The sequence below is a fragment of the Hibiscus syriacus genome, unplaced genomic scaffold, assembly GCF_006381635.1.
Source record: "Hibiscus syriacus cultivar Baekdansim isolate YM2019G1 unplaced genomic scaffold, ASM638163v2 tig00117056_pilon, whole genome shotgun sequence".
Lineage (NCBI taxonomy): Eukaryota > Viridiplantae > Streptophyta > Magnoliopsida > Malvales > Malvaceae > Hibiscus > Hibiscus syriacus.
The window spans coordinates 5604817-5619624 of NW_024063539.1; the positions used below are offsets into that span (position 1 = coordinate 5604817).

Sequence of the window (14808 nt, forward strand, 5' to 3'; positions counted from 1 at the left end):
GCAGGTTCAAGGACAACATAAAGAGTAGTAGTTTATTCTTGAAACTTAAATTAGCAACACTATGAAGTTAGTATTTATTTTTGTTTTTTGGTTGAAGTAATGCAATTCATTCAAGTTTCAATTTGAAGAATAAAAGAAGTTTCTGAAACTTAAATTCGCAACGCGAAAAATGAAAATCGCAACGCGATTTTATTTTCGCGTTGCGAATTTGGTGTTGCGATTTAGGGTTTCTTCAACAAAAAGACAAAACAAAGACAAATACTAACTTCACAAGGTTAAAGACTAAACAGTTTAACAGTATTGGCAGCAACCGAATGAATTTAGCAATCTCAGTGAAATGGTTAATCTAATAATAATACAAAAAATTCAAAATAAAAATAAGAGATTAAAAAAACTAACCCTCGGTGGTTGATTTTCCATTTTTGACCATGAATAATTGTGAGGGTTGCTCTGAGAGATGGAGATAGACGAATTTCGTCGGAAATGGGGACGAATTTCGTCGGAGATGGGGACGGATGTCACCGTAGAGAGTGAGAGATGGAGATGGGACTGAGTTGTGCTTTAGGGTTTTAGGTTAGAGATGATTTGCGATAACACTGTTTACATTTGTGTTGCAAAATTAATATTGTGTTTCACGTAAAAACATTTGACTTTCGCTTTGCGAATTTGACTATCGCGTTGCGAATTTGAAAAATCGCAATGCGATTTACATATTCGCATTGCGAAATTGGAAACTGGGTTACGAAATTAGAATTTGCGTTGCGAATTTGTTGGTCATTTTGGTAAATCCAAAAAAAGTTGGTTAAATTCGTATATTATAAGGCATTTTTAATCACTGACGTTATTTTCTCTTCTTTTAATACTTTAATAATATGGCGACCGTTATTAATCTGAATCAACAATATCATGTCATGTTTTCAATAAAATAATGCACTACAATAATACGACAATATGGACAGCCGACCTAATAGCATCGATCTGTGCATTGAGCATGTTATGGTTGAGGTAACCTTAGGTGCGTTTGGTTCACGGAATGCAAGATTACCAGTGGGAATGTAAGATTACCAGAGAATAAGATTATTGAGAATGTTGTATTTTGTGTTTGGTTGGTTTAGCAGGAATGTAAGATTACTGCGTTTGATTAAAGGAATAAAATATTATTAGAATGCATATTTGACCAAATTGTCCTTATTATATATTTTTAACAAGTTGGAAAATATTTATATATTTTCTTTAAAAAATTTAAATTCATAAAATTTATATATATATATTTTTACAAATTTGAAAATATAAAAAGATTTAATGAAATAGTAAAATTTTATTTTAACCCCTGAACTTCATATAAAATTTTAATTATAGACTTTTTTTTTTGTAAATTTAAAATAGTTTAAGGATAAATTTGTAATTTATCCTTCGTAGATTTTTTATTATTTAATGACAGAAGAATATATTTTTGAAAAAAAAAATTTAAGGACATTTTAGTCCAAAACGCCGGTAATCCAACAATACCTAAGGAAAGGGAGATAATGACATTCTCGGTAATATACCCCAAAAAATCTACTATTGGTAATAAAACATTACCGGAAATGAGATTTCCGACCAATCAAACATGGGAATGTGAATTCCATTCCCATGGGAATCCCACATTCCTCGAACCAAACATCCCCTAAGGGGTGTTTGGTTCAAGGAATGTGGGATTACCGAGGAATGGAATGTCATTCCCCCATTTGGTTGACAAACATTCACAACCCCCGATAATCTTTTATTCCCAACAGTGGTATTTTGGGAGTATATTACCGGGAATGTGATTACCCCTTCCCTTAGGTATTGTTGGATTACAGGCGTTTTAGACTAAAATGTCCTTAATTTTTTTTCAAAAATATCATTATTATGTCGTTGAATAAAAAAATTCTACAAATGTTAAATTACAAATTTATCCTTAAACTATTTTAGATTTACAAAAAAAATCCATAATTAAAATTTTATATGAAGTTTAGGGGTTAAAATAAAATTTTACCCATTCATTAAACCTATTTATCTTTTCAATTTTGTAAAAAAAATATATAAATTTTATGAATTTAAATTTTTTAAAGAAAATATATAAATTAATTATAATAATATTATAGTAGAATTCAACTTGTTAAAAAAATAAATATATAATAAGGATAATTTGGTAAAATATACATTTCAATAATATTTTATTCTTTTAACCAAACACTATAATCTTACATTCTAGTTAAACGAACCAAACACAAAATACAACATTCTCAGTAATCTTATTCTCACTGGTGATCATATTCCCACTGATAATCTTACATTTCATGAACCAAACACACCCTTAGGGTCATGGGCTCTGTGGAGTTCCCTAACAATGCATACTCTATATTAACTGTGCTGGGGTTAATCCCTATTAAGTAAAATAAGAGTAGGCATTGACCATGAAAGGTGCACCGGTATCGACCAAAAACCCAACAATCGAGCTCATAGTGCGAATAAGCTTGGTAGCAAAGGTCGAAGCCGAAGGCGGGAACAAAGAAGCAAGCGCCGCCGTGCTATGCGGTGTAGTGACCTTGATTCAAGCGTGTTTGTTCCACTTTTCTTTAAACTCTGAAACACCTGTGTACACTTAAATGTGTACATACATGTATATATAATATATATGTATAGACCATCTAAGGGTTTTCAAAGAAAGGAAGGATGCAAATTCATAGCAACAAGTAATTAATCCAAAGAGCTGCATGAATTGAAATGCTAATTTGTTCATGTCACTCTGCTGTCATTACAAATGAGCCTGTTTATTTGTTGTTTACATGAACATTGGAAAACATCTTTGAGCAGTAACTATACCATCAGCATGTAAAAGGTAACCATAATAAAGTTACAGCCGTTTAGGCCTCGTAAACTTTGCATTCCTTATCTGCTGGGTTTGTCTTGCAGTAATCCTCCAAGGAGTCACCGGTTCCGTCTGCGGCCGCACCGGGCCACTTGGCTGCCACCAAATGTGCCAAATCAACAACCCTTTGGCTGTGCACATCACGTAGTAAAAGTTATTGATCTACAAATTCAAATGTAAAGATAGCCTGTTTATTTCTTGCTTAAAGCTCACCTGTAACCCCATTCATTGTCATACCAGGCGACCACCTTGACCATGTCATCTCCCATGACCATAGTCAAGGAAGAGTCGATGGTGGAGGAGACATCGGAGCACCTAAAGTCCACCGAGACAAGAGGAACATCGCACACTTCCAACACACCCTTCAATGGTCCCTCGGCAGCCTTTCTGAAAGCAGCATTCACGTCTTCAGCCGAAATGCCCTTCTTCTTAACATTCACAACAAGGTCGACAACCGATACATTCGGTGTTGGCACACGAAGTGCGATCCCGTTGAGCTTGCCCTTGAGTTGGGGAAGCACGAGTGACACAGCCTTGGCTGCACCCGTGCTTGTTGGTACAATGTTCAATGCTGCAGCCCTGGCTCGTCTCAAGTCGCGATGCGAAGCATCTAAGAGCCTCTGGACCATCAACATGTTATTTTAGTTTTCTTCGTGCTCCAAACAATTCATTTGACATATAATTATTAATGGTAACCTAATTGTTGCGAGTATGCAACTTCTGAATTCGTCAATGGAGTGTTCGTGTTCGGTTAATTAGTACGATTACCTGGTCCCCGGTGTAAGAGTGGGTGGTTGTCATTGTACCCTTCACAATGCCTGCAAATTAGAGGTTTTGGCAAAGTGAGAAAAGGTCCATCTCCAAAGTTTAAGCTTGTGAAATGATATATGATTTACCAAACTCTTCATCCATGACTTTCACAAAAGGAGCCAAGCAATTTGTGGTGCATGAAGCATTGCTGCAGTGCAAGCACAAAATGGCAATCAAATTCTAAACCACCAGAACAAATTGAAAACGAGAATGACCGTTGTTACTGCTTTATAAGCAGGAAACTCCTTAATCGAAACCGACCTGATGATGTTCGCAACCTCATGGTCGTAATCTCCTTCATTGACTCCAACAACATAGGTTGGAATATCCGCACCTTTAGCCGGAGCTGTTATGATAACCTTCTTGGCACCAGCTTGTATGTGCTTTCCAGCTCCGGGGCCGTCCACAAAGACTCCGGTTCCCTGTAAGACACATGTCAAATGTTTTTATTATCGTTATAGAAAGTTCCCTGTAGGCCAAATTCTGTTAGCACTAAGGGAAAAGACCGACCTCGATAACAATGTCGATGCCAAGTTCAGCCCAAGGAAGCTTGAGAGGGTCCCTGTTAGAGACGACCTTGATGAGCTTACCATCAACACTGATGGTTTCATTGTTGATTATCTTCACATCAGCTTTGAATGTTCCTAGCATCGAGTCGTATTTCAGCAAGTGTGATGCCTGTGTTCAATGAACGGAACTAACCGAACCAAACCTCATAGGTTAACTCTTTAAAAGCATGATAAGTGAAACAGGGTTACTTACATTCTTCACACCACCACTGTCATTCACGACAACGACCTCGAGGGGCGAGTTCTTCCTGCCATGCCAGCATCGGAGGAAGTTCCTTCCGATGCGTCCAAATCCATTGATTGCAACCTTCAGTTTGGCAACTGTTTCTCCCCTAACAGGAGCTGATGGTGCACCTACAGTCTAAATTTCAAACAGCTTCAATCCATCAGTGCCATATGGGTAACAGTTAAGAATTAACATGATAAATCACTTGGCAATATCAAGCATGAGCACATTAAAGACCAGAGAATGAACCTTTGGGGTGAGTTGGGCAGCCAGCACATCGAAAAAGGTTGCATCTCGAACATTCTTGGTGAAGGTGACGCTCGAGCTCGATCGAAGACCAGAGAATTCAGCCACATCCAGTCTCTGCACAACAAAACCAAAATGAAAAATCCGAAAACCAAATCAAAGAGCAACAGAGAAAACAGCAGAGAGACCTTGGAGGAGCATTGGGTGAGGAAGGAGTGAGTAGTCTTAGAAGGGAGCCGAGTTCCGGCAGGGATTCTCGAAGGAGCAAGAGCAGCGTGAGTTGCCATGGGTGATCAGCTGCAATTAAAACTAAAACATCAATTTCCCCTCCCCTGGATTATTTATACAGTTTAATTCGTTGTTTCGGACGATACGTTTAAATTATGGTTGAAAGAAAATTAAAAGAATGTGTGGTGAATATGGTTTGTGCAGAGAGATTAAGTGATAAGATTGTGTGGGAGAAGAAAGCTCATAATTTGAGCCACAGCTCCGTCATCCGCTGTTATATTTTTCTCGACCGCACGTGCAGTCTTGCACTGTTTCAGAAATGACCATGTGTTTAATCACGACAAACAAATTATGGGATTCCAAGAAAAATCTGCTTGGCGTTTGCGAATGAACGTAACGTGTAGCTTTAAAGCTAGCCCTCGAGAGAGAATGACCAGGCTCTGGCTCAGTGGAGCCGTGCCCAAGCTATGATTTTATGGCTATGGGATCATTTTTGAGTACGGATAATGTTGAGACGCACGGACAGACAATTTTATATTAAGAGGGTGAATATATAAAATTGTAAGGAGGAAATCAGATCAAAAGACGATCCCATTAATCCTCCCTCAATCCATCCTTATTCAAATGATCATATCTATCAATTAACGGCTTCAAATCAATTCCGAACATCAAAATTTCTAATAGCTTTGAGCTTGGGTCATTTCTTCGTATCATTTTGAATTCGAATCAACACAAGATCGGGTTTTATTAACTTATTAGAGACAGGGAGAAGCATGCAAGATATTTAATTGAAGCAAGACCGTTCCAAGTAGTAGCAAATTATGCTATTTATAAAACCAACATTACAAATAAGAAACACTTCAACTGTTGCTCTTTAAAACCGGGCGGAAAACCTTGAGAATCTTGCTTTAATGTATAAAAAAGTCCTTTTTAAGTATTCATGTTTCTTCAACCACATATTACAAAGACAGAGTTACAGTGTCTGTGGAGAAAATAGGAAAATTACAACAAATTCCCTATTATTTCTTACTAATAAACCATTTAAACCATGATGTGAATAGCAAGGCAATTCATATGGCTGCTTCAATTTCATCAGAGTTTACAGCAACTCCATTTGGGGCGTCGTCGGATCGAAGCTGACCGGAAACATCATCAATAGCGGCGTTCAGCTGAGCAATCTTCTCTGTCAGTACCTTCCGTGTTTTCTACACAACAAAAGGCCACTCACTATTCTGCTTTTAAAGCTATAAAGTTTAAACAAAAGATAAATGCAGGTGCTTCAACTTCAAAGCATATAGTACTCAAGTCATTCCAATACTTAGAAGACGATAATTCTGAACAGAGTAAGTGCTCACCTCCAAAGCTTTTTCTTCATCGTATATGAATTTAGGCAGTTTCTTCATTAGGTCCTTACTATCAGCTACAGTTAGTGCCTTGCTGATCTACAGAAGGCAAACAACAGAATTATCTAAGTAGTAAGTTCCAAAAGAAATAGTCAAACACATAATAGTTCCCAGAGTTCCGGCTGTATGTTTTAGTCATAAAAAGTGGTAAAAAATCGGAATGATAAAGCTAGTTGATTATGAAACTATAGCTAAAGAGTGTAATCCTTTGACAAGTATATGAGGACATTTTCATCTGTCAAAATAAAAAAAAATATACAAAATGGAGTAATAGGGCCATTCGCAAGGTATTATTCACCTGAGGGGCAAATACACAACCAAGTGCACCAACCACGAGCCCTCCCAAAACAAAACCCCCAACAAAGGCGCTTGAACTGCTTGACCTTCCACCATCACTGTAAGAACATACAAAACAGACAACGTAGAAGAGGGAACAAAATACATATGCAACACACACAAACTTAAGTATTCACTTGCTAGTACTTCTTTCAGTAGCTCCTATGTAGAAGAATATGAACTGTTAGTCAAGTACTATCAAGCATTCCTTGGCTTCAAATTGTCCCAAAGGCGATACCTGTACGAAGCATGAACAGTGAGTGCCCTACTGGAGTTAGAAAGATGCAGTTTCCTTAAATTGTTAGAATTGAATGCCAAGTTGGGGCAGTTGGCACTCCCAAAGCTTTGCCACGCAGGCCTTGGATGAGAACCTAGCAAAACAAATTGTGCAGGGAAGGTAACGAACAACCTTTCAAATCTTTTAAAAACCAAATGGATAAACAATACCAAGACGATGATGCTCACATGGAACAGAAATTGGAGTTAATGTCAACTAATTGTAACATTTGAGTACCACAAAGAGCAAAGGTAAACAATCTTATGATCTCAAAGGATGAACAATACCAAGACGATGATGCTATGATCCGACAAATTTCCGAGATCAGAAATGTGAATTAATGTTAAACCCAGATTTTTGCCGCGAAAGACGTAATGTTCTGAACCATAATGATATCAAGTCTAACAATTAATTTCCCCCAAACTACTCCTAATTATTCCTAGCACTTGCAGTCAATACTACCTTAGATTTAATGGCGTGCCAAATAGATTTTTTCAAAGAATATGCTGAGAAATAACAAGTAAATCACAAACCATTTTTGTTGAAATAAGTCAGTAGCGATCTAAATATTGCAATCAGTGAAAAGAATTTGAAAAATAAAGGGGGTTGAAGTTGGAGCACACAACTAAATGCAAGCCTAATAAAATTTCTAAGTAAAAACCATCAATCATATTCAACTGCAGAAAAATATGCATTTAGCTAATTACTTTAGAATCAATAAAGTTTCAAAGGATGACTGTTCTCAGACCCATCAACAGATTCAACGCTGAGAAATTAATCCCATTACAAGGTGACAACGAGCATTAATTCATATGTTCCTATGATCCCCCCCCCCCCGCAATCATACTCCATTAAAAATAAAAGAAGTTAAAAAGATTGTATCAATTACAATGAATCCACAACAATAAAATTAAAAACTATATATATAAAGAGAGAAAAGAGAAAGGAAGAACGGAAATGTTACCAGAAAATAGTTGGGTTGGAGGATTTGTTGATGAAACCAAGGAATTTGAAAGTACAGACATTTTGCAAGAAATGAAAGGGGGACAGTTGAGCGTTCGAGGGAAACAAAATAAATAAATAAATCCAACCCAGTAGCCACTCCCTCCTGAGTTGACAGTGAGTGGGCGAGCGAGTTCGATGCTATCTATGCTGCCCTTGACAAACAGCCTCGAGCTTGCCGACCAAATTTCACCGTGGATCAGCAGCTCTCCTTTCGGCCCAAGCTCTTAACTTTTTAGATTGGACCGGTTTCTGCTAACCCTAAATTTTATTTTTTTGAATAAACCATAATAATTATTCCTTTTATTTTTAATCTATTTTATTTTAGTAGTTAACTTTTAAATGAATTTTGAATTATTTTTGAAAATTTTATAAATTTTTGAAAAAATTCAATTCAAGTCCAAAAATATTTTACCTTTATTATTATATCAAAATATAATTCAACATATAAGTATAACTATTTTATAATATATATATATATATATATATATATATATTATCAATTTAATAATTGATTTTGAATAAAGTAAGCAGCTTGGACTTGGAACTCCTAGCACCCAATCATTAGCTGCCAAGCATCAACTTGTACATTATTTGATCTGCCTCTCATTTCTCACTTCAATCCAACTGTCATACATTTCACGTACATTTCCATCTATTCCAAGTCTTGCAAAATCCTCTCCAAAACCTTGTCTTAATCATTACTAATGGACCTATCAAGAATCTCCCTCCGCGGTTTCCGCCTCTCCGACGTCGACGACTTCCTAAAATGGGCAAGCGACGACAAAGTAACCTAATATTTGAGATGGAACACCATTAATTCCAAGGAAGAGGCCTTGTCATATCTTGTGAACGTTGCCATACCCCAACCGTATCGTCGCTCCATTTATTTAGACGATCACTCGATCGGATACGTCTCGATCAAGCCAAGGCCGGGCAATGATAGAGCCAAAGCTCGCATTGGATATGCAGTGAGTGCCGAGTACTGGGGACAAGGGATCGCCTCGACCGCGCAGAGGATGGCTGTTTCCGATGTGTTCTCGGTGTTTGAAGGGTTGGTAAGGCTCGAAGCTTTGGTAGAGGTGGAAAACGTTGTTGAAAGTCAAGCAATGCACCAAATTAAAAGTTCAAAGTTTGGCAACCAACTTTGAAAAAATGGTTTTCAAAGTTTGGTAAATGTTTATTTGAAAATGGTTTTCAAAGTTTGGTAAATGTTTCTTTGAAAAATGGTTTTTCAAAGTTTGGTAGATGTTTGTTGAAATATTGTAATGGGATAATCATAATTAGTCATTAGACTTTAGGGTATTTACATGATTAAGTCCTTAAGTTTCAACTATAAATACCCTAGCTCATTTAGCTTCAAAACCATCCCAAAAATCATTTCTTTCTCCCAATACTATAGAGCTTTCTTGTGAGTAGTGAGTGTTTTGTAAACACTTGTAAATTTTCTCTCTTAGTAAAAGATCTACAGCAGTCCAGAGACGTAAGCACAATTGCCTGAACTCCGTTATCAATTTCGGGTATTATTTTTCTGCTTTCATTTCGCATTCTCACTAATCTGGTTATAAGAGAAATTACTTGTACTCGGTTTATTTCCTAACAATTGGCATCAGAGCTTTTAGTTGTGATTTTTGTCAATTTTTTTGCGAGGTTATTATTCATTACTATTCATGTGAATAGTAAATTTCATGAATAGTAAAAATTTTATCGGTGATACGAGTTTGTCGACGGAGGTGTTCTAATACACGGTGGTTCGCAAGAATTATCAGAAACGATCCAAACGAAACCAGATTCGAGTGGGAGCGATGGCTGCAGACGAAGGGAAGGTGAAAATTGAAAAGTTCAATGGTGCGGACTTTGGCTTTTGGAAGATGCAGATCAAATATTTTTGTACTAGAAAAATCTATATCAACCTCTCTCAGGAAAGCAACCAGAGGGTATGAAGAATGAAGATTGGGCTCTTCTCGACAGACAAGCCCTCGGAGTTATCCGATTGACGTTATCCCGCAATGTTGCTTTCAACATAGCAAAGGAAAAGACCACGACGTGTCTTATGGCAGCTCTCTCCAGTATGTATGAGAAGCCATCAGCCTCAAACAAAGTGCACTTGATGAGGCGATTATTCAATTTGCGGATGACGGAAGGGGCATCGATGGCACAACACCTAAATAAACTCAACACAATCACAATCCAGTTGAGTTTAGTGGAAATTGAATTCGATGATGAAGTTCGAGCTTTAATTCTCTTATCATCTCTACCAGACAGTTGGAATGCTACTGTTACAGCAGTTAGCAGCTCGTCGGGAAATAGTAAATTGAAATTCGACGATGTTCAAGATCTGGTACTGAGCGAAGAAATTCGATGGAGAGAATCGGGTAAAGCATCAACCTCCTCAGCCTTGCACACGGAGTTCAGAGGGAGAACTTCAGAAAGAAATTCAAATCGTGGCATATCGAAATCCAGAAGGGGCAAATCAAGAACATGAAAGAAAGATTTTACCTGTTATAATTGTGGCAAGAAGGGTCACTTTAAAAGAGATTGTCGAGCACTGAAGAAAGATACCGGTGCACATGAATCTGCCAACATGACAAAGGAGACAAGTGATGCCATGATTCTAAGCGTCAACACTCTGATTGAATCATGGATCTTGGATTCAGGGGCATCTTTCCATCCACCCCATGTCGAGAAATCATGGAGAACTATGTTAATGGTGATTTTGAGAATATACATCTAGCTGATGATGAAACCTTGAAGATCGTTGGAAAAGGAGACATCCGATTAAAGTTGCCAAACCAGACCACTTGGACGTTGAAAGGAGTGAGACATATTTCTGGCCTCAAAAGAAATTTGATTTCTGTAGGACAACTTGATGGAGAAGGATATAACACAACCTTTTCAGGCTGTGAATGAAGATTACCAAAGGAGCACTCGTCATTTCTCGTGGTAAGAAGACCGGTACTCTCTATGTAACCTCAAATTTAGAGAATATCATTGTAGTAGCAGATGCTGATGGAAAATCAAACCTATGGCACCAAAGGCTTGGCCATAAGAGCGAGAAATGGATGAAGACACTTTTGTAAAAGGGAAAGTTATCGGATCTAAAGAATGTAGATGTCGGACTATGCGAGGATTGCATCTTTGGCAAACAAAAGAAAGTCAGCTTTGCAAAGATTGGTAAGACACCCAAGGCTGAAAAGTTAGAGTTGGTTCATACTGATGTATGGGGACCATCTCTTACAGGCTCATTATATTATGTCACCTTCATCGATGATTCTACAAGGAAGGTGTGGGTTTATTTTTTGAAGAAGAAATCAGAAGTCTTTGATACCTTCAGAAAATGGAAGGCCATGGTGGAAAATGAGACTGGTTTGAAAGTCAAGCAGTTGAGGTCTGACAATGGAGGAGAGTACAAAAATAGAAGATTCAGAGATTTCTACGTAGATAATGAGATCAAGATAGAGACAACAGTTCCCATGACACAGCAGTATAATGGCGTAGCAGAGCGTATGAACAGAACTCTGAATGAACGTGCCAGAAGCATGAGGATACATGCCGGATTGCCCAAATATCTATGGGCTGAAGCTATCAACACTGTAGCTTACTTGATTAACCGTGGGCCCTCAGTTCCTTTGGATGGCAGAATACCAGATGAAGTTTGGAGAAAGAAAGAAATGAACCCTTCACACTTAAGAGTGTTTGGTTGTATTTCTTATGTACACATAGACTCTGCTGAAAGAAGTAAACTTGATGCTAAGTCCAACAAATGTGCCTTTGTTGGTTATGGCGGTGATGAGTTCGGTTACCGGTTTTGGGACTACTAAATCGGAAGATCATCAGAAGCAGAGATGTCATTTTCAATGAGAATGTGATGTACAAATACAGGTCAACCATAGAATCAAGTAGCTCCAATACTGAAGCTGAAACAAAGGAATTTGCTGAGTTCAAGGAGATTTCTGGAAATGATGTTCAGATCAGTCCTGAAGCAGTTCAAGAAGAACCAGTCACACCAGAACTGAAACGCTCCTCCAAAATTCTTAAACCAATCCAACGGTATTCTCCTTCTTTGCACTACTTGTTGCTGACTGACAATGGTGAACCAGAGTGCTATGATGAAGCAATGCAAGTGGAGGATTCAGTCAAGTGGGAGTCTTCCATGAAAGATGAGATGGACTCGCTTATGTCAAATCAGACGTGAGAATTAGCTAAATTACCACCAGGCAAGAAAGCGCTCCACAACAAGTGGATTTACAGGATCAAAAAAGAACACGATGGGAGCAAACACTACAAAGCAAGATTGGTTGTCAAAGGTTTTCAGCAAAATGAAGGTATTGACTACAATGAAATTTTCTCTCCAGTTGTAAAACTGTCTATAATCAGACTGGTGTTGAAAATTGTAGCTGCAGAAAATTTACATCTTGAGCAGTTAGATGTAAAAACAACTTTCCTTCATGGTGATTTGGAGGAAGAAATCTATATGAGGCAGCCAGAAGGCTTCATAGAGGCAGGAAACAAAAACCTGGTATGCAAGTTGAAGAAGAGCTTGTATGGTTTAAAACAAGCACTGTACAAGAAGTTCGATAGCTTTATGGGTAGCAATGGTTTTACCAGATGCCAAGCAGATCATTGTTGCTACATAAAGAGGTTCAACAATAGCTTCATTATTTTACTATTATACATTGATGACATGCTCGTTGCAGGCTCAGACATGCAAAAGATTATAAACTTGAAGCAAAAATTGTCGAAGCAGTTTGCTATGAAGGATCTGGGCGCTGTAAAGCAGATTCTTGGGATGAGGATCAAGAGAGACACAAAGTCGGGGACTTTGATATTATCACAGACTGAGTACATCAACAAAGTACTTTCTAGGTTTAACATGCAAGATGCTAAACCAGTAAGTACACCTTTAGGTGTTCATTTTAGACTCTCCAAAGAACAGTCACCAAAGACGGAGGAAGAACGTGCACACATGGTGAAGGTGTCGTATGCCTCAGCAATTGGAAGTCTGATGTGTGCCATGGTTTGTACCAGACCATATATTGCTCAAGCAGTGGGAGCTGTTAGCAGGTACATGAATAATCCGGGCAAGGTACACTGGAAAGCAGTCAAATGGATCCTCAAATATCTGCGGGGTACCACAAACAAAGCACTTTGTTTCAAAGGTGGAGATATGATACTGGCAGGCTATATAGATGCTGACTTAGCCGAAAATGTTGACATCAGAATGAGCACTACAGGGTATGTCTATACTCTAGGAGGAACCGCAGTGAGTTGGGTTTCTCAACTACAGAAGATAGTTGCTCTCTCCACAACTGAAGCAGAATATGTCGCTGTTATGGAAGCCAGCAAGGAGATAGTTTGGCTCCAAAGTTTCTTGGAAGAGTTAGGCAAGAAACAAGAAAACAATGTCTTGTATTGCGACAGTCAAAGTACTATACATATAGCAAAGAATCCGTCTTTTCATTTCAGGACGAAGCACATATAATTGAGATATCATTTTATCCGGTCTCTTCTGGAAGATGGGATTTTAAAGCTTGAAAAGATTAGTGGAGCTCAAAATCCGGCAGACATATTGACAAAGACGGTGACAACGGACAAACTGAAGTTGTGTTCAACTTCAGTTGGCATGCTGGAGTAACAGGACTAGAAATATTGCTGCATTGATCGAGGTGTGAAGACAGATTAAAATCAGTCTTCAAGTGGGAGATTGTCGAAAGTCAAGCAATGCACCAAATTAAAAGTTCAAAGTTTGGCAACTAACTTTGAAAAAATGGTTTTCAAAGTTTGGTAAATGTTTCTTTGAAAATGGTTTTCAAAGTTTGGTAAATGTTTCTTTGAAAAATGGTTTTTCAAAGTTTGGTAAATGTTTGTTGAAATATTGTAATGGGATAATCATAATTAGTCACTAGACTTTAGGGTATTTACATGATTAAGTCCTTAAGTTTCAACTATAAATACACTAGCTCATTTAGCTTCAAAACCATCCTAAAAATCATTTCTTTCTCCCAATACTAGAGAGCTTTCTTGTGAGTAGTGAGTGTTTTGTAAACACCTGTAAATTTTCTCTCTTAGTAAAAGATCTGCAGCAGTCCGAAGACGTAAGCACAATTGGCTGAACTCCGTTATCAATTTCGGGTATTATTTTCCGCTTTTATTTCGCATTCTCACTAATCTGGTTATAAGGGAAATTACTTGTACTCGGTTTATTTAAGGTCCCAAAGGGTGTTGGAGAAGGTTGGATTTGTTAAAGAAGGGGTGCTAAGGAAGTATGGATTTTGTAAAGGTGAAATCAGAGACATGATTATCTATAGCTTCTTATCCACAAATATGATTAAGTGATGGTCGTTCCAAACGGAGATTATGTACTTTGGGCCACCTATGTTATCCACGTATTTAATGTTCCAATGAGTGAGTTTTAATCGTATCATCTAAATATTACTCCATATTAAAAAAACCAATTAGACTTGAAAAAAAATAAATATTTAAATTATATTTTTTATTCGCTTATCGTTTTCAATGTTATTATTTAAAGTATTTATCAGTTAAAGATCTTTAAGCAATCATCAAACATTCAAAACATGAAACTAAATATATTTATAAAATTTTGAAATTTTATTTTAAAAAAAAACTTAAAATTATTATTATTTAAAAACATCTATTTTTTTCTAAAATCTAAAAAAACTCAAACTTATAAAAAGTTTAATTCCAAAATTTCATTATTATTGTTGGCCACCACCTAACGATAACCCACCAATCGTCGACTCTCAGTGATCGACCATATCTGTAACATCCTCAATATTGGGTTAGTGACCAAATTGAAA

At 37.4% G+C, this 14808-nt stretch overlaps 2 protein-coding genes and 1 pseudogene across 2 annotated transcripts; 1 reads left to right on the forward strand and 2 right to left on the reverse strand.

Annotated features, from left to right (window-relative positions):
- Positions 1–2721: 2721 nt before the first annotated feature.
- Positions 2722–5218, reverse strand: LOC120198658 (glyceraldehyde-3-phosphate dehydrogenase B, chloroplastic-like). Its single transcript, XM_039199961.1, has 10 exons — positions 4933–5218; positions 4748–4861; positions 4466–4633; positions 4214–4381; positions 3965–4125; positions 3790–3851; positions 3662–3711; positions 3107–3513; positions 2886–3024; positions 2722–2829 (listed from the first exon to the last, which is right to left on the reverse strand). Exons 1-9 carry the CDS (start codon positions 5029–5031, stop codon positions 2889–2891), a joined length of 1365 nt encoding a protein of 454 aa, XP_039055892.1. The 5' UTR covers positions 5032–5218; the 3' UTR covers positions 2722–2829; positions 2886–2888.
- A 648-nt stretch (positions 5219–5866) lies between these two features.
- On the reverse strand, positions 5867–8213 carry LOC120198165. The gene is made up of 5 exons (XM_039199534.1): positions 7953–8213; positions 6950–7082; positions 6674–6770; positions 6328–6414; positions 5867–6177 (listed from the first exon to the last, which is right to left on the reverse strand). Exons 1-5 carry the CDS (start codon positions 8011–8013, stop codon positions 6043–6045), a joined length of 513 nt encoding a protein of 170 aa, XP_039055465.1. The 5' UTR covers positions 8014–8213; the 3' UTR covers positions 5867–6042.
- A 414-nt stretch (positions 8214–8627) lies between these two features.
- On the forward strand, positions 8628–14351 carry LOC120197879 (annotated as a pseudogene).
- Positions 14352–14808: the final 457 nt, after the last annotated feature.